This window comes from Anser brachyrhynchus (assembly GCF_964034855.1).
Source record: "Anser brachyrhynchus genome assembly, chromosome: 1".
Taxonomy (NCBI): Eukaryota; Metazoa; Chordata; class Aves; order Anseriformes; family Anatidae; genus Anser; species Anser brachyrhynchus.
In genome coordinates this window covers 66,813,490-66,831,382 of record NC_137694.1, presented here as the reverse complement: position 1 = coordinate 66,831,382, position 17,893 = coordinate 66,813,490, and the positions used below count along the sequence as shown (strand labels likewise).

The following is a 17,893-nucleotide window of genomic DNA, read 5'->3' as shown; positions in this document are numbered from 1 at the left end:
AACACTTGCAAGACTACATTTTGCTCAAATTCTTCAGAAAATCTAGACTGCATATTCAGCTTAATATAAGTTTTCTTAACTGATTGTTTCCTTAAACTGTTTTACTTGACATGCAGTTATTCTGCTAGAATAAGCCTGACTACAGCTGATAGCTGTTCATAAAAACAGCTGAACTAAACCAGATTAAATGTCTACCAACTGCAGCATCCTATCCAACTATGGCCAAAACCAGTTTTCTAAGGTGAGTAAATAGAGTATTATAGTGGTGTTCATTGAATAGTCTGACTGCAGTTTAAGGTATTTAATGTTTAACAGCCGTTGGTTAACTTCCTTTTTCAGTTACCTTGTGAATCTTATACTCCAAGGGAATAACTTTTACAACCATATGCTTTTGTGAAGAATTGCTGTCTTATTTGTTTGGGAGTTGTCTGCTGCAAGATTCATTTGATGCTCCCGACTTTTATGGTGGAGGAGGTAGCACCCGGTCTATCTCCTTTCACATTTTCCAAGCTGTTCCAGACTTTGTAATGTTCTGTCATAATTCCTTGCATTGGTATCTGATCAAGAAGAGTCTTAGCCTACTTAATTGCTCCCTATTGAAATTACTCCTGTGCTATTGATCATCCTATTAAGTCTTCTATATCTCTTTCTGAGAGGGAAGTATGGGCTAGAACTCTTTGTGCAGGACTGAATACAAAAAAGTTCATAGTGGAACAGATCTGTCTTAATGTTTCTTTTCTGGTTGCTTTTGAATGATACTGAGTTCAATACAAATTGTGGAAAAGCTTAGAATTATATTAGATGGAAAACCTGAGCAGCAAAATGTTCTGAATTTTACCTGTTGTTCCTTAGCTATGTTCCCATGTTTTTCCTCTAAAACATGGGCATAATGTTATTTTTTCACCCAGCCCCTTTGGAACTGTTAATGAAGGGCTGACTATACTGGAATGGATGAACTGCACAATAAAAGCTCAAGTCATGGGACAACATGTTGTGATACAAAGGCAAAATGCTAAGCTAAGCTATCGTCCATTCATTGGGTTCAGTGTGGTGCTGTGGATAACCTCACTGCTGACTCGGAAAGATGTATCTGAAGGTTTGCTTTAAGAGCACTGTCACATAGCTGATGGAAACTGATAATGATTTGGGATAATTTAATCTTCTCGCTGTAGTTCCAACAGAAAGTGGGTGACTGTGCTGCTGAGGAAGTAGGCACATGGGAAGAGGAACTGCTAGTCCTTCGAGGAACTGCTAGTCCTTCAAGGATCTTACTCAACTTTTTTCCTCTCCTGTCAATTGAATTTACAATAGCTGTAAGAGAATCCTAAGTCTTTCCTTGCCTGTCATGGCGATTCTTCACAAGCAGGTTCTATGTAAAGCAAAGGCTGAACTTGCAAAAACAGAAGAGAACAGATTTTTGGAATCTTCAAAACTGAAAAAACTGAATACAGGGTGATCATGCTTAGTGGCTTCCTCTCTACAGATCTCTGTAATTAGAGCAATGCCCTGGTGACACCTGTTGGAATAAGGGAACTGGTGAAGCAATGAAAGTGCTTCTCAAGCAGCCCACAGCAGGCTTGTTACTGTTGTGGGCTGCTGTGAGGCACCTGTAGTCTGACAGAAGGATATCTTGTCTAAGTTGTATGGCTGCAGCTGTGCTGCAAAGTACAAGATACTTTATTGCCCCGTAACAGATACCACCCAACTTTTTTTCTCCTACCTCTGGTAAAGTCTCTGCAGCTGGAAAAAAAAAACACTATTGTCTGTAAAAACAAATGAACAATCTCTGGCTTCTAGCTTGTTTTGAATTTTTTTACTATTATATGGCTGCTGTGATCATGTAGTCTGACTTCCTGCCTACTACAGTCTATAAACATCCTGTAAATAACTTTGATAGTTGTGATTAAGTTGGAATGTTGTTAAAAATTCCTCTGAAGCAGAGTATGTTTCAAGATAGGCTGTGCACCACAGCCTTGAGTGAGCATTGCTCCTCCTGCTGTGGATTGACAGCCTGACTGCTGCTTCAGAAAAGCTCCAGCTCTCCTCTGACTATTTCTGACAGAAACAAGGCCACAGTCTTCAATCCTGGGAAGCACAGCCTGTTCCATGCAGCTTACTTTCTAACTGGGGTTATGATGATGTACTGTAACTGACCTTTTCAATTTAGCATATTGGGGCAAAAAAAAAGTCTGTTGCAAGCATCTTTCTGTCCATACTACTACACTAAACTGTTTGGGGTCAAGGGCTGATGCATGTTTCAGAGCAGCACTTTAGAAGAGTTGCTGTAGGAAATTAATTTGACAGAATTGCTTTCCTTACAGCATTTTGTAAGAGTCTAAAGTAGCTAAAAGATATGTCATCACTTCCTTTATAGACTTAAAAACCTCAACTTCAAAGAAGATCAGCTGGCAAAGGATATCCATGAGGTCTGTATCCTAGCCCTGAACCTTAATTACATAATCATCCTTCCTCTCTGCAGGCAGTGCTGGTCCACATTGTCCTACTGGACTGAAAGAGCCCAAAGGGATTACAGGAGTTTTGTGGGTCAGAGTTCAAAAGCAAGAAGTCTTGATTAACAGATAGTTCATTAAAACTTGAGCAGATGCATGGGCTAAAGCAACACTGACTCCCCACCCCAAAACCAACATTCAGTAACATCCTTTGGGTCAAAACACAAAATGGTATCAAGGGAATGATACAAGGGTGAAAACCTACTCCTGGCTTCTAAAAGCTGCCCAAATTTTGTTTGTTAAATAAGGCTGCTGCCAAACAAAATAATTCCTGTGTCCTTCATCGGACTGAATTTGCTGGGAGAGATTCACACTCTGAACTGCAGGTATTCTACTGATAAAAGGCAGTATTTATATACTAGTAGATACAATAAACCAAACATACGGATCTCCTACTAGTTTGTTAGTATTTAGCAGTTCATAAATGTGGAAACCTCATTAAGAAAACAGCTCCAGAAACATAATTCAGTGTCCTCTGAAGTGTTGTCAATCACTTACAATGAAATTACTGAACTTGGTAACAATCTAAAATCACATTGTCTACTCATAATTAAACATCAGAAGACTTTTATATTAACAACTAAAAACTAGTTAGCATGTTTTGACCTGTTGTCCAAAAATACAAGCACTAGGAGAATCTTTAAGTTTCTTTACACTTTGTCATGATTTGTTTATGATGAAGGCTGTTTTTCACAAGTCCCAGGGGTTTGGGATTATTAAGCTTCTTTAACTGTCATTACTAAATGCTAATACAATATGTATTTTGTTACAACTGAGAACAATTACAAGATTAAAGTAAAGATACAGGTAAAGGAGGGATAGAACTGTAGTTGATACTAAAGAAAGCAAACTCATGCCTGCTTGAAGTTTACTCCTCAGTAGTCCCATGAACTGTGTTCTTCCATCTTGTGTGATACATATTCAACTTCTGCTGTGATTTAATATGCCTGAAGCACTACTGATCTGAAGATAATGCCCACATTAGCCCTCCAAAAAGATGGTCCTTGGGGTTTTCGCATCAGAAAGAGAGCATATGATTAAAATGCTCATATCATATAGTCTTAAAGCTGAGAAAAAAAGAGCTTCCCCCCCCACCCCAGTGAAAGCTCTCCAGAGCTAAAACTGTGAACTGCAATAAAAACAAACCCTGGTTACCTTACATAGGGTGATGGAAGTTCATGCTCTGTAACCTTCACATATGCCAATGACCTCGTTCTCAGAAGATAAGATAATGTTTGCATAGCGGAAATTGCCAAACTTCTCTGCAATATTAAATTACTCTCTTGTGAACTACAAGTTTGCAGAATTCTATTAGATAAGCGAGTAAACCTAGGGAAACGATAAATGGCAGATCTTGCTAAGTCCTTATATAACTGTTCTGATATCTAGATGCTGCCCTAATAATGTTAGCATAAATACACAGGCACAGATTTTCACTTAAAAAAAAATTTGCAACTTATTCTTAAAATGGAGTTTATTTACAGTGACTGTCTGTTACATAAAGTAGCCAAAGAAAACAAGAAAAAAATGCCTTTTTTTTTTTAGAATTTCCAACTGATTCTGATTTTCAGGCATTAGTCTGAAATCCATTACAGGTATCTTAACATACAATGTCCCCCGCATATTAGAGCATGGACAGTGCTCTAATAAGCGCTGGTGCTGGATTCCAAAAGATACGGATGTGCCAGGTATTGGCTAAGGTTACCCCTTTCTTTAAGCAAGGCTATCAAAGTATGTCTGTTAAGAGGTTATGCAATCCAAAATCCAATCCTGCTGAAAGACAGAGGAGGAGGGGAAGAGGGAGGTACTCACTCACTTAATGCACAGATTCGGTATTGCTTCTTGAAGGTGAGGAAGGTTTTCATCTCCTCTCTAGCCAATTCACAGTCAAACACCTGAAAAAAACGATCCCAAACAGCTGGATTATACCAATTTGCAAAAAGACAAATATAAGTTCATTTGCAGAAAGAATACCAAAAACAGAAGTAGAAAAGTGTTGTATTTGTTGAAGCACTAGAAAGCATGTAATAGATGGGTGTTTGTAGTGAACAATGAAATAATGTCAAAGTTATAATGCTGGTGGGAGCCTAATTGCATCATTTTTACATCACCAGGTGGAAAAGTTACTATTTCTTTCTTGATCTGTTTTAATGATGGAGTCTCAGGTCCTTACTTTTAAAATAATATCTATCATTTATAGAGAAGTAACCTGCATGGTATCTGACAAACAAAAGTTTTTTGCAGTTCTAGGTGTGAAGGGGATACTTTGTTCCACTGGCAGAATGGATTTCTCTGTGTAAGACTAACACCACTAAGAATTTTGTACGGTACCCTCTTACCTTAAAATTTTCCTCAATACGGTGTGGAGTGACAGGTTTAGGAATTACACTCACATTTCTTTGAATACGGAGCTGGATGAGCACCTGAAAGAACAGAGAATTAAAGCTGAGAAGTTCTGCCCATCTTCTGAAAGCTGAAAATCATATTTGCCTACATGGCTACAGGGAGCAGCCCTACTGATAATCAGAGATGATTTACATAGGAAAAACACAGAAAAAGCACTAAAATAAGCACTTCCTAATTATTGCATGAGGTCATTTAATTGTTATTTTTCTCAAGTTGAGATGACAACATGGGAGTGCATTGAACAAGAATTCAGAATTGCCCAGGGTTGCTGTGTGTAGAAGTGGCTAGTGTGCCAATTACAGCCCACCAGTTAAAATCCAGACATTGATCATTAACAATCATCTAACACTAGGTCTTTAAAAATATTCTAAGACTAGTTTTAAAGTGTTACATTCTGGATGAGACAGCTGGAACTCAACTTTCCATAAAGTCTTTGTAAATAGTTATTTTGGCACAAGTTGGAAAACTACGTGTTGCAGGGGAAAATACAATGAGCAGTGGGCAGTTGTCCTATCATCCATAAGCACAGTTTCTCTGGTAAGTCCCAGGTCAGAGAAAGCCATGGAGACTGGAATAAAAGCAAATTTCTTCAAGTCAGCCATTTAAAAACCCCAGGTCTCAGCAGGACATCATGCTTCCTATTTTTGCAAGTGTGTGGTGCTTTGGCTTTATTTGTTTGTTGGTGTTTTTTTAGATCAGAAGTTTTCTTATGTGTTTAATAAGCTTGCCAAAGTTCAATTAAGAATTATCTTCACAACTTTCACCAACCAAATGATCCTTTTTCTCCTAAACATGAAGATCTAGTAACAGCACAGGAGCGAATTAGTGGACTGGATATCACAATAAGCATGAGAAAGGTTTCTGTCTGTCCTTTTTAAGAAATTGTCAAGCATTTTTCTAGTTATATCAGTTTTACTCTATAAGGGCTTATCCACACACTGATTCTGGTCATTGTACTGGCTCCAATATATGTGTGAGAAGTCGTCTCACAAAGCATTCTTACCATGGCCAGTTGGGTGCTCCAAGGGACTGGAGCGTATGTAGTGACAGAGATCCCCTTGGACTGGCAAAACTTAATCAGCTCTTCCTGAGGAAGGTATGGGTGGCTCTCAATCTACAAAAATAAGAAGATAGTTTCTTCAAACACAGAAGCGACTTCAAGGTTAAACATCGGTATGGTGACCTACTAACTCCACATCAGCTTGAAAAGACTGCTCTTGGGCAGTTATGTGGTTTTTAAGAGTGTCAGCCAGTATTCCAGATTGTTTCCCCTTCTTCTCAACCCTGCCCAGCAAGGCCCGATCTTCATACATTAGTTTCCCTTTCCAGCTCCCTGCCACACTTTACATAACTTCTCACAGTCCCATATTAATGGACTCCAAGCTCCAGGTGTCCACGTCCAGCTGGAGCACCCACCCGTCATCGGATCCAGCCCTACCTATTCCAGTCCTGCCCGACCCACCAGTGGTGTACCCAGCTCCGATCCCTGCCAGCACATGGGATGCATGTGGGGGCACCAGGAGCAGAGCGGGGCAGCCTCCTGCCCCACAGCCTCAGCTGCAGAGCTCAGCTCCCGGCCCGCAGGAGCCTGGCGCTGCAGTCAGAGGTAAGGTGAAGCTTTGTGAGCCAGCTGCACCGCAGGCTTGTGTAACTGCAGCTTTCTGTGCAAGTGAGGGCATAGAACAAAAGTTTTCCATTTTTCCTGCGTTTTCCATTGCTTGGTAATTCAGCCAAATACAGGTGTATTCTCACAGGGATATCAAAAAGCACACCCCTGGCATAAAAGCATGGCCAGACACGTTCTGCTAAATGCAACACCACAGATGGGTATGATGCAAGTACTGATGAGGTGAAGAAGCATTTACCTGATTATTTGCAGCTTTGTGGTTTAAATCTGGTTTGCTCAAGAGCCGATCTATCTGTCTACAGTTGAAGCTGGAGATTCTGATGGCTTTTACCATTCCCACACATCCACCACCTCTTCCTTGGCCTAGAAATAGCACAGAATCAGACTTGTTATTGAACTAGGATTTTTTTTTCCCCATAAGGAAAAAATGCCTGCAGAAAGACTTCAGTGAAAACTCATCACAGCTGGGATGCTCTTGTGATGTGGCATTCGTACAGCACAGTGAACATTGGGATCCTGGTCAAAGACTCAAGAGTCTCACATCAAGTGTCATCATACATAAAAACAACAGCTCTATTCCTGATTAACAATTATTACACTGTAATTATTTTAGTGTAATGCAGCTATTTTGAAATGCTATCCCTCAGTAGACCTTCTTTTCCAAAATATTAGAGTGTTTTTTTTTTTAGAATAATTCCTCAGCTAACAAAATAAATATCCCGTAATAAAAAGCCTGTAGCTGGAACAGAGGGGCTGAACAAGGAGCTATTTTGGGAGAGCCACAACAGAGAACCTGATCCTCACTGCTGATGAATTTCCCAGGGGAGCCATACCACTTAGCTGTGGCCGTAGAGCACAAGCAGAGCTACACTCCTGCCACCTCCTATTTTCTTTCACACTAACAATAAAACAGTTTGACAGCCTTAATTAGCTTGGCACCTCCAACATAGAAGAAGCAAGAGAAAAATTATTTACTGCCTTCAGAGCAGAAGATACACCTCTAGCAAAACAGAAATCCTATTCATTTGAAGTTGCTATCATAAGCAGCAGCCTGACATGACCAGGTTTTTCCTTTAAGTGAGAAACAAAATCGTGCTTTGTTCTTGGGGTCAGACAGAAGACAGAAGGGGAAAAGCATCACTGAATTCTTTCGACCGGCGAGTCTCTGGTCCTCTTTTGCCCTGGCCATGCTGAGCACAGGGGGGGCAGAGGGCCCAAACCAACAGCAAGCAGAAATTGGTGCCTGCGCCCAGGTCTGGACTCACGCACCCAGCCACCAGGTCCGGGCAGCTCCAGCCGCTGCAGGGCGTATGTGCACAGCTTCCCTCCTGCCATGCCCACCCAGCAGTAGGCATAAAAATACCTCAATTTTGGCAAAGTGAGACAAGAAGAAGCCCCAGGACACAGAGCAATCAGCAATCTGGGATTCTTCACGTTGGAAATTCTCCCCAGATGACTCCCAGTGTGGTCAGTGGGAAGTTTTCAGGCTGTTATTTCAAACTAGCAAGAATTTTTAATCATGTCAACAAACATTCCTCCACGTATTCAGAATATCTGTACCACTGGGAACGATCATACCATTGCCATCTGCAGGAAATAGCTCCTCTCCAGCCTGTCATTGCGAAAGAAAAGTGTGTTTAAGGTAGACTGAATCATAAGTAGTTAAAGGAATCACGTAGAAGTCCAGCAAGCAAGTGGAGCTGGAGACACGGTGGATATCCTGGCTTACGTTTGTGTTGGGGAGAGAGGTGGCCAAGAACACTAAACTGTATGAGCACGGTAATCTTCAAGAAAATCTGTCTCTGGAGAATCCGTCCTGCAGGCAGAGGAAGGGCAGACACTTTTATGTGCTCCAGTCGGGTTGTGGGAAGTCTGGGGATGTGACACAATGGGGAAGTGAGGATTTATTTAACCAGGGGGTAGAGAGAGAAGAGAAAAAAGGGAATTCACAACTGTTTGATCCTGGATAAGCAACAAACGGCCAAATCCCAGGCTTTAAGAGGAATGTGATATGGATGGCGATTTGATCCATGACATGGAAATGCTGTGCAGGGGAAAATAAGGTGATTTTGTACTACGAGACCTATCTTCAGCAGCCATGACTTTACCTTTCCTCCTGGGCACGCCGTACTGAGGTTCATCGTTATGTCTTAATGAGGTTTAACAATGCTCTTCATTAGAGAGCAATAAGGACTCATCCAGTCCCAAAAGAAAAAGTGGCAGAGCCCCGACAGGGCTTACGGGAGTTCGAGCCTCATCCCTTGAATCCCATGGGCCAGTGCATCAGGTAGAGATCCAAATAACCCAGCAGGAGGGCAGCGAGTGCCTTCTAGCACCCCTCCTTCACCAGGGACTCCTCACGGAAGGTGCCCCACAGCTGGGGGGACACAGAGCCCAGGAGCTCCTCTCCCAGCCTCACGGCTCCAGAGCATCCCAGGCAGGGAGGACACAGAAGCAGCTCACGGTACGGGACAACTCATTTTGAGGGAGGTGCGGTTCTGCGCACCTTATTGTATTTGCAGCAATACCTGTCCGCTAAGTAAAATAAGACAGAGAGGCTCTAAAATTACAACAGTTTAGACAACAATCAAACAAAACGAATTAAAAAGCAAAACTGGTTTTGATTAAACCAGTTTTGATTAAAAATCAACCTGCCAGTTTCCAGCAGATAGAAGTTACTTTATTTTTCCTACCATTGTTGTCGGGGGGAAAACCAAAACAAAACATAACACCCAGGAGTTAACAGGCTGAGCCCGGCAGCGCAGCGGGAGTGACGACAAGTACAATAGCCAGGCTTCCTATCTCAGAGGCAGCTGAGAGCATGGCCTCAGTTCCTGTCTCCATTGCTGACAATGGATATCGACTACAAAAAAATCTCTCCCACATCAAGCCATTTTTTTCAAGAGCTGACCTCTCCCTTCTCTCCATCCACAAAAGGCTTACACCTGACAGAAAGGAGTTAACTCCCAGCCTGGCTCCATTTGCAGGCTGGGACCTTGTCTCTCCTCCTGAGAAGTGTCCTCATGTGAGATGAGTTACTCAAGGACGCACCTTACTGACAATAAAGAGGTCTTCTCACCTCAAAACGCCCTCCCCATTTTTTTTCTCGTAGTGCATCCTTGATTTCACTCTCATTCTGGTGCACGAAGGCACAGTCAAAGTGGCGGTACCCAACATCAACAGCAAACACCACCACATCTCTTGCTTTTCCTTGCAGAGACTGAAACAAGAAGGGAAGTCACCTAGTCGGTACGTAACAGAAAAAGAAGTTTGCTGTCCTCCAAATCTGGAGAGTTTAAACCCCAAAATGATGAGGTGCTCTATTTTGGATCTTGCTTTTGTTGGTTTTCCAGAATAAGGTGAACCCTTTGGCACTTGCCACAGCAGTCACAAGAGTTGCCCAAGCTGATCTGCCTTTTTATAACGATTGAATGCTCACATTCAGACAGCAAGGTATCTTGAAATAAATTCTAACTTACCCAGAAAAAAAAAAGCATTTTCAGTCTGAGATACTAGCAGCCTAAAAAAATGAGCTGTCCCTGGAAAGGCTGCCGGCCCTGCACGCGAACAAGACGCCTCTTGTTGGCACAGAACAAGGGACACAAGAGGACTGCAAACCACTACAGACAGTGCCACCTCCCGGGGAAAACACACAACACGGGGTGTGAGACCGAAGTAAATCACTTCAAGTTCTTGGCTCAGAGACACCGAAAGTTGTTTGATGACTGCACACCAATTCTGGAAAATGGCACTTGAAATGGAAACATGATTCAAAACCACAACCACTGCCTACATTTAGCTTAATAACATCACCTTTTAAAAATGATTTCAGTTTTCCAAGTATTTCCAAACAAAGGGTGCTTGGTTGGTTCACCTTAATTCAAAATGATATCACATGGAAACCACAGCAGGATTTGGGGTTCTTGGTTTTGTTTGTTTGTTTTTTGCATGAGGCTACACATGACCAAGTACCAAGTTTAAAGTTGCACAAGTTTTCATTTTTGCAGCCTTTCCCAATCCCACCCCTTCTGATGTATAAATAATACTGCTCTTTGTGTGTCATGGGAAAGCAGACTAACAACAACACCTTGTAGACAACACAGCACAGAGTATTTATCTCTGGGTGCTGCTGGAGCACGGGGAGGCTCTTTGCTGTGGATGCCCCATCCCTGGAGGTGTTCAAGGCCAGGCTGGATGGGGCTTTGGGCAGCCTGGGCTGGTGGGAGGTGTCCCTGCCCATGGCAGGGGGGTTGCAACTCAACGGTCTTTAGGGTTCCTTCCAACCCGAAACACTCTGCGACACTGTGCAGGAGAGACAGTGGGAGAAACCACAACAGCAACTGCTGCTTTTGAGTGGAGGTGAAGCCAGTGGAGGACAATGGTGACAATACACCGTGTCATTACGTAAAGCAAGATGTTTTCAGGAAAAATAATTATTTTATATTACAGTGTGCTCACTGAACAGGACTTCAAATTTCTGAAGTCAGGGTGACGGGTAAAGAGGATGCCCCGTTGTTCCACCAAAACACAGGGAGTTGCAGCACAGGTTGTGTGAGAACCTCGATATCACAAAGCTTTGATTAATTAATCTCAGTAGGTTTGGGCCACCTTTTCATTGCAGTAATATAAGAGATTTTGTGGTGACAGAGATCACATGAACAAAAATTTCCTTCTGTTAGTGTCCTAACAGGTTCCTTCAGAGAGTTCATGAATCCTAGCGTTAGTGGCCTCACACAAGGCACTTCATTTAAAACCTATTTATTTACGTTTAGGCTTCTTAGTGTCTGCAGACCAATCAAGACTGAAAGGGTTAAATGAAATGAGCCCTATTTGCACTTAAGTTATGCAATAATTAGCATCAGCTGACCAAAAAATATAACAAGAAGAATTTAACATACTTTCATGGTAACTGAACAGTGTGTTATAGACTTGGCAGCTTACAATTCAACATACTTAGTTTTCAGCCTCAAGTTCAAGGGACAATCCACTTTTTTTCTCTTTCTTAATAAGCTCACTTTCACCCCTTTTAAATGCTTCTCTCCTTTTATATTTGTAATTCAGTACATCCTTAAATATTCTCTCTTACCTAAACTGAATACATTTCCATAGTATTTGCAAGTAAAGAGCTACCCAAACTATTTTTCTGCAAAGTGCTATGTATTCATCTGTTGTCATATGGAAAATTTATCCTCGGTCTCTAAGGAGTTCACGTAGATTCCCATTTCCAAATCCACCACTCATCACTTAAATTCCCATATTTACATATGTTCATCAAAGATGATACCTACACAGTATGCTAGGATACTAATACACAGCACCAAGAGCAAGAACAAAGACAAATAGGCTAGGCAGAATTTTTTACTTCTGCAGTACGTTTTTTTGTTGGTGGTGGTGGTTGGTTTTTTTTTGCCTGGTTAAGAAAAAATCTCATTGTCATCACTACCTGCTCGCTTTACAAATTTTCTGGAGACAGGTGTAAAAAGCCTTCAATACCTGAAATATTTAAAGAGGCAAGAAATACCCTATAGAGGACTTGGTGCATTTTCCTGACCCAAAGAGAAGATGGCTGGAAAAGTCTTCTGCCTATCTATTGGTGTCACCTGTGTGACCAGAGGCATTGCCCCTCCCTCCTGCCTTGTGGTTGGCTGCAGGCAAGGAAAAAATGAACAGAATGAATATAATAAGTGACAGGAAAAAAAGGTGTTTTGCCTTTATCTCACCCTTTGGAGAATGTCAAAATTTACTGCAGACTTCTTCCATGTATTTGTTGGGTGAATTTGTTGTGCCAGTTACACATATTGCATTGACTGAGGTTGCAGCTTTTTGTATACCTCATACTCTATGCTTTTCTGCAAGAAAAGTGATATTTGAGGAGTTCACACACCCCCGAAGAGCCGTTTCTGGTCTCATCTGTCTGCTCCCAAACATACCACCAGAAGGCGCCACCAAGCTGTTTGTCTTAGGAGGAAGCACAGTTCTGCCCACAGGAGGGATCAAGTAGCCAAACCTCACCATCAAAATCACGGGCTTTGAAGGGTTTCTGGGTGATCTAAAGCCCCTCTGTAGTTTTTGCCCTGCCCCTTGACTGAGGTTTTACTGTGGAAGTGTCAGATTTATCAACATTATCTTTTCTCTCAAAGAGGAAATAGTTTCTTTGGTGTTTGCCATCAATAACTGCACAAGAGGTGTTAATTCATATTCCATTATAAGCAACTTTTTTCTCAGCTATCCATCATTACCATTTTTGTCATTCTACAGATCTTGGATTCTCCAACTCCTTGCTGACCATACAAAAGTAATTTCTAATATCAGAAAATACAAAATTTTCAGCCTCAATTTAGGAATATATCAGTCCAGTGATTATGTGAATTCACACCAGTGAAGGTGCATTTACATTTTCACTAGAATTTCTTCATCTGCTCACAGAGCTTCATGCCTACAGATAATATTTCATTTTGGCATAAGATTCTGAGATTGAATGATGGCTTATCTATACTATAATTTGCTGCATTACACAATATTTTAAAGTCAGCTATTAACTAAAAATGGCTTTTCCTCTTCCCATTCATTTATAGTCTTCCTGCATTTCTCAGGATTAATATTAGCATTCCCAGGATGTAATAATAATAATATCTCATCAAAAGTCAAACTACTTGATTGTTTGACACATTTAAAATGTTCTGATAATTATTTTTTTTTGGTATCTTTAAAATAATCAAGTAAACAATGGATTATTTACCATTCAGCTGTTAATGACAAACTTTTGGAGCGTTTTGACATTTCCACTATGCGATTTGTCAAGAACCACAGAGAAAAGATGGTCCTTTTAAGCAAGCATTCCCCCACTTGAAAGAAGAGCTAAGGAATAAATAAAACTTTTTCTTTTCAAAATCCATTGTGTTAGCTCTGTGTGATTCTTCAAAATCAAAATTATTTTATCTACAAGACAGATGATCAATAATGGCAGGTGTTGTGATCCTTGATGTTGTGTTAGTGCTACTTTATAGCCTTATCTGTTTGTACACTGTCATATATTGGATAGTTTACCATTCACAAGGAAAAAACTTTTGCATAAATTGCATAAAAAAATTACAAGGCTTAGGAAGAATAGCAGTCTATTCTGGAATACCACAAGCTTCTCATTTTTGTAGAGTGGTTTTGACCCCAGCCTGGAGGTTTCAGAGCGCTACCCAAAATTTTGCAAGAAATTATTTCAAAGATATGAGTGGTAAACACTTATTTTTATCCAGCTATTTATGAACTTTTCCTTCCTTGACACTTCTTTGCCTTTTACAGCAAAACCCAGCCCCAGGGTAACACCACATTTCAACAGGCAGAGATGCCCAGAGACCCAGTACAGGTCACTTCATTCAAGCACCTTTTGCTGCATGCAGATCCTGCACACAGCATATATTTAATGTGAAAGCATAAACCCATTGTGTTGCATTTAGCACACATAAAAGACAGCAAAGTCTGAGGGGCCATGAGGTTGAGCATGAGCACATTCAGCACCCCCAGGACAGACACCCACAGAGCCCCAACAGGCCAGCAGCCATGAGCCAGGTGGCCAAGCTCAACCCTGCTGCTGCCTGCAAGAGGTCCCCACTGGCACCAAGCTCCAGTCCTCCAGCACCAGATTTCCTTGAGGACTTTGTACATTTGTACATTTTTGCATCTGGTAGTTTTGTGCATTTGTACATTTTTGCATCTGGTAGTTCTCCTCTTGTATCCCCAGTCGTTGCTGGTGCCCATCTCAACCAGTAGCGTCTTCCTCTGCCTGCAGCCTGACCTTTTCTGCACAGCTCTATGCAGGAGATGTTCTTGCAGCTCCTTCCTACAACCTGATCTTTTCCACAGCAGTCAGCACCTCAACCCTATGTCCAAAGATTTTAATCGAGATGTGCGAATGGGACAAGCCGAAGGATAACCTATTAATGAGAACCCCTAACCAAAAGAGAAGCCCTAATGAGAGGGACTCCCCCTTGACCACGGCACTGCTCTGCCAGTACCATGGCAGGCCTGGGGAGCTGCACTGCTGCCCTGGCAATACCTCACTCAGTGAGGCACATTTCCACACTGAAACAAACTATGCATCCCACCAGTGGGAGAGCTTTCAGTCATGAGTCTATTTTGGAAAACAATACTTAATTCCCTTTCTTATTTAACACCCTTTCTTAAGTCTGCCTGAAGGTCGTGGTTGCCTTTAACTTCTTTAACTTTGCCTTTAACTTCTTCCATTTTTCACCACCCATATTCCTGTTTGTTATGTTTTCTTAATTCAGGTAGATTTACCTCAGAAACATTTCCAGTTTCTTGACCACATTTGTATCAGAAATGTGTTCTCTCTTAAGCTCTTTAAAGCATTTCTGACTCCTGAGCCTACTTTTGCAGGCAGGTGCCTGCTGTCTGCCAGCTTCAAGCCAGTAAAACATAAACCAGCTAGTGTGGGAAACAGCAAGGGATCAGAGCTGAATAGCCCTATACTGAAACAAACTGCTTCATAAAATACCTCTGAAAGGTTGTCTGAGGTTACTGTTTGCACTTGAAAATGCTGCCCTCCACCTACAGCTTCAGGCACAAGCTGCATTGCCAGAAGAAATGCCAGCTGCTGGGTTCCCTTCCCCTCAGGTCCTCACAGCTCTGGGAGACCATGGGCTGCAGGGGGACAGCCTGCTCCACCAGGGGCCTCTGCACAGGCCGCAGGGGAACTGCTGCTGCGTGCCTGGAGCACCTCCTGCCCTCCTGCTGCACTCACCTGGGGGCTGCAGGGCCGGGTCTCATCCCTCTCTCCCAGCTGTGTTGCACGGCAGTGTTTTTTTTCCCTTTCTTCAATCTGCTCTCCCAGTAAGCCCATCCAGTGTCAGTTACTGGCTCGTCTCTGGCCAGCAGTGGGTCACGTTGGAGCTGGCTTAAACTTGCCCCTATCTGACATGCGGCAGCTGCTGGGCCCTGCTCATAGAGGCCACCCAGCTAATACCAAAACCTTGCCACGTACACCCACTACAATACATTGCTCCGATTTCCCTGGGCCTGAGTTTGGGCAGGGCAAGAAACTTGGGTCCAGTGAAAGGAGGGCAGTAAGAAAAAGCTGCCTGAAAGGAAGAGCTACAGGAAATGCCCGAGGGCTGTGGCTGGCTTCAAGAATGGTAAAAAGTAAAGCTGCAGTTCAAACCATAGGCACCAGTTTGAACCCCAGGTTGCTGACTGAAAGCTGGCTTTTTATGCGACATCCCTCTGAGGACAAGCGAGGACTGCACTTGAGAGCTCCTCAGCAAAGGAGAATCCTGTGGGAAGAAGATGCCTGAAAACTACAGCTCGTCCCCAGGAGTGCTGTCACGGGATTCATTACTGGGCTCTATCAGTCAGACAAAACAAGTTATTGTGGTCTGCTATTAGTTATCAGTAAAGCCATTGTTATTAAAATTATTAGTAATGCTAAGTCCAAATGTGTATTACACACTTCATTGTAGTTTAGAGTAACTACAATCTTATTAACCTGTGGTTTTTATTCCATATTAGGATGGCTCCTTTCTTGCAGACCTTTTTTAAACATAGAACGCTTCTGTTCAATGTTTCTGTGTACACACCAGTGATAAATAGTTAATAAGTGACTCCTGTAAATTAAAATTATACTGAAAGTAAAACATCAAGGATTGTTTCTCTTTTACTTTCATACATAATTTGGGGATTTGCAACATATAGAACCTTTAGAGACTAGGTATGATATATATGTGCATCATATAACATCAATACATACATATTTATTTAAAATTTTCTATTTTTGAATGTGTTTGTTGAAACTGGGGAATATCTGGATCTGGGCATGAGTGCCAGAGATGAAGCAGACAATCTGTGTATTTTACTACTGCTCTATTGCTATGTCACAGACTCTTTCCCTTAAGACTCAGTAATCCCAAAACAAACAAAAAAAAAGGAAATGAAGATTTACCAAAATTTAGAGTAATCTCTCCACCCATTTATTCCTGCCTTTATCTTGCTTTTCAAGGACTTTGCTACCTGTGCTAGCTTTCATTTGCACAGTGGCTCTAGCACGGGGCAAATAATCCCAACTCCTTTGAAGGGACTCTATGGCTGTGTTGGCACTTGTGGCAGAAATCCAGGAGGTGCTTTTACATACCCTGCCCCTATGTAAGGTGGACTCCACATTTTATATATATAAATATATGTATACGGCTATTTTGCAGGGTATGGAATCTCAGCGCAGACTGTTTTGCCTAGCATTTAATTCCATGTACTTAATTAAGAGTCATTCATATGCAGTTTATGTAGTGCACAAACTAACTTTGCTGTGGATGCAGAGGCATCCATGGTGACTTTTTACAAAAGCAGCGCAGGTCTGGCGGAGTTTTTGAATCTATATGCAATGCACTTTGCACACTGTCCCACTCCTCTCATGGCCCAGCTGGCTCTGGAAGCAATATAAGCTGACAAGAAACCTGACAATAAAGCCTTTATATCTCCAGTGCAGGGGCCAAGTGCCCTGGGAAGGTTTAGTCTCATTTTCTCAGCTGTTAGTTATGTCTTGAATACTTCTGAGGTGGAATTGCTCCAGTGTATGAGCTCTGCAAGTGTGGCCCATAGCTTCCCAGCAGCGCTCTCTGCTGTGCTGTACAACAGAGTGAAAAGGGTGGAAAAGGAAAGCTGTATTTTTTACGCAGTGCAACCCTTATTTTTCTTCAAATGCAGATGCTGTATTTTAGTTTCCACACACCTTCCAGGCATAGCAGTTTTTCATAGGGCTCACAGTCAGTCTTCCTCAGCATATGTCTGCCAGACAGTCTTGTAAGCAGTGACACCAAATTTGCAATAAAGTGAACTACAGTATTGCTTGTTATTAAGTACCAATAACGAGCTCAGCCTCTTTCTGTATATAATGCTGTGGACAACCAGCAAATCTGTATCACCCTGAATTTTGTAAAGGGCAGGCAGCAGTGAAGAGGTCAAAGAGGAGCATGGTATTTAGAACTAGAGAAGTTAATCCTCTTCATCCTCAGAAATGCACAGTATCTAAGATCGTGTTTACTGTTAATTTTAATGTGACTTTTCATCATGGAAATCAAAAGGAAGGAGACAGACATTTCATATCAAACTCAAATAGCTCAGATTTGATCCCACTCATCCTTGGGCTGTGTTTCAGAAAAGCAGTCCCGAGGCCCTGCTATGCTGGCAGCAGCAGCATGTGCATGTCGGGGAGCAAGTGGGAGCAGAAGTGTTGTGGCCGGTGCAGAGCCTGTGCCAGGGCTCCCAACATCTCCTCTTCTTCCTGATCAATCCACTGCATGCAGTGTGTGGCTCCACACCTGGTAAGAACTACAGGATGTGTTGATGC

The 17,893-nt window shown here is 42.1% G+C and overlaps 1 protein-coding gene across 1 annotated transcript; it reads right to left on the bottom strand.

Moving 5' to 3' along the window:
* Positions 1-3,476: 3,476 nt before the first annotated feature.
* Positions 3,477-16,672, bottom strand: LOC308198374 (aldo-keto reductase family 1 member B1-like). The gene is made up of 5 exons (XM_080600657.1): positions 6,782-16,672; positions 5,920-6,030; positions 4,850-4,933; positions 4,327-4,405; positions 3,477-3,839 (listed from the first exon to the last, which is right to left on the bottom strand). The coding sequence occupies exons 1-5, from the start codon at positions 6,875-6,877 to the stop codon at positions 3,781-3,783; spliced, it is 429 nt and encodes a 142-aa protein (XP_080456783.1). The 5' UTR covers positions 6,878-16,672; the 3' UTR covers positions 3,477-3,780.
* Between the last annotated feature and the right edge of the window lie 1,221 nt (positions 16,673-17,893).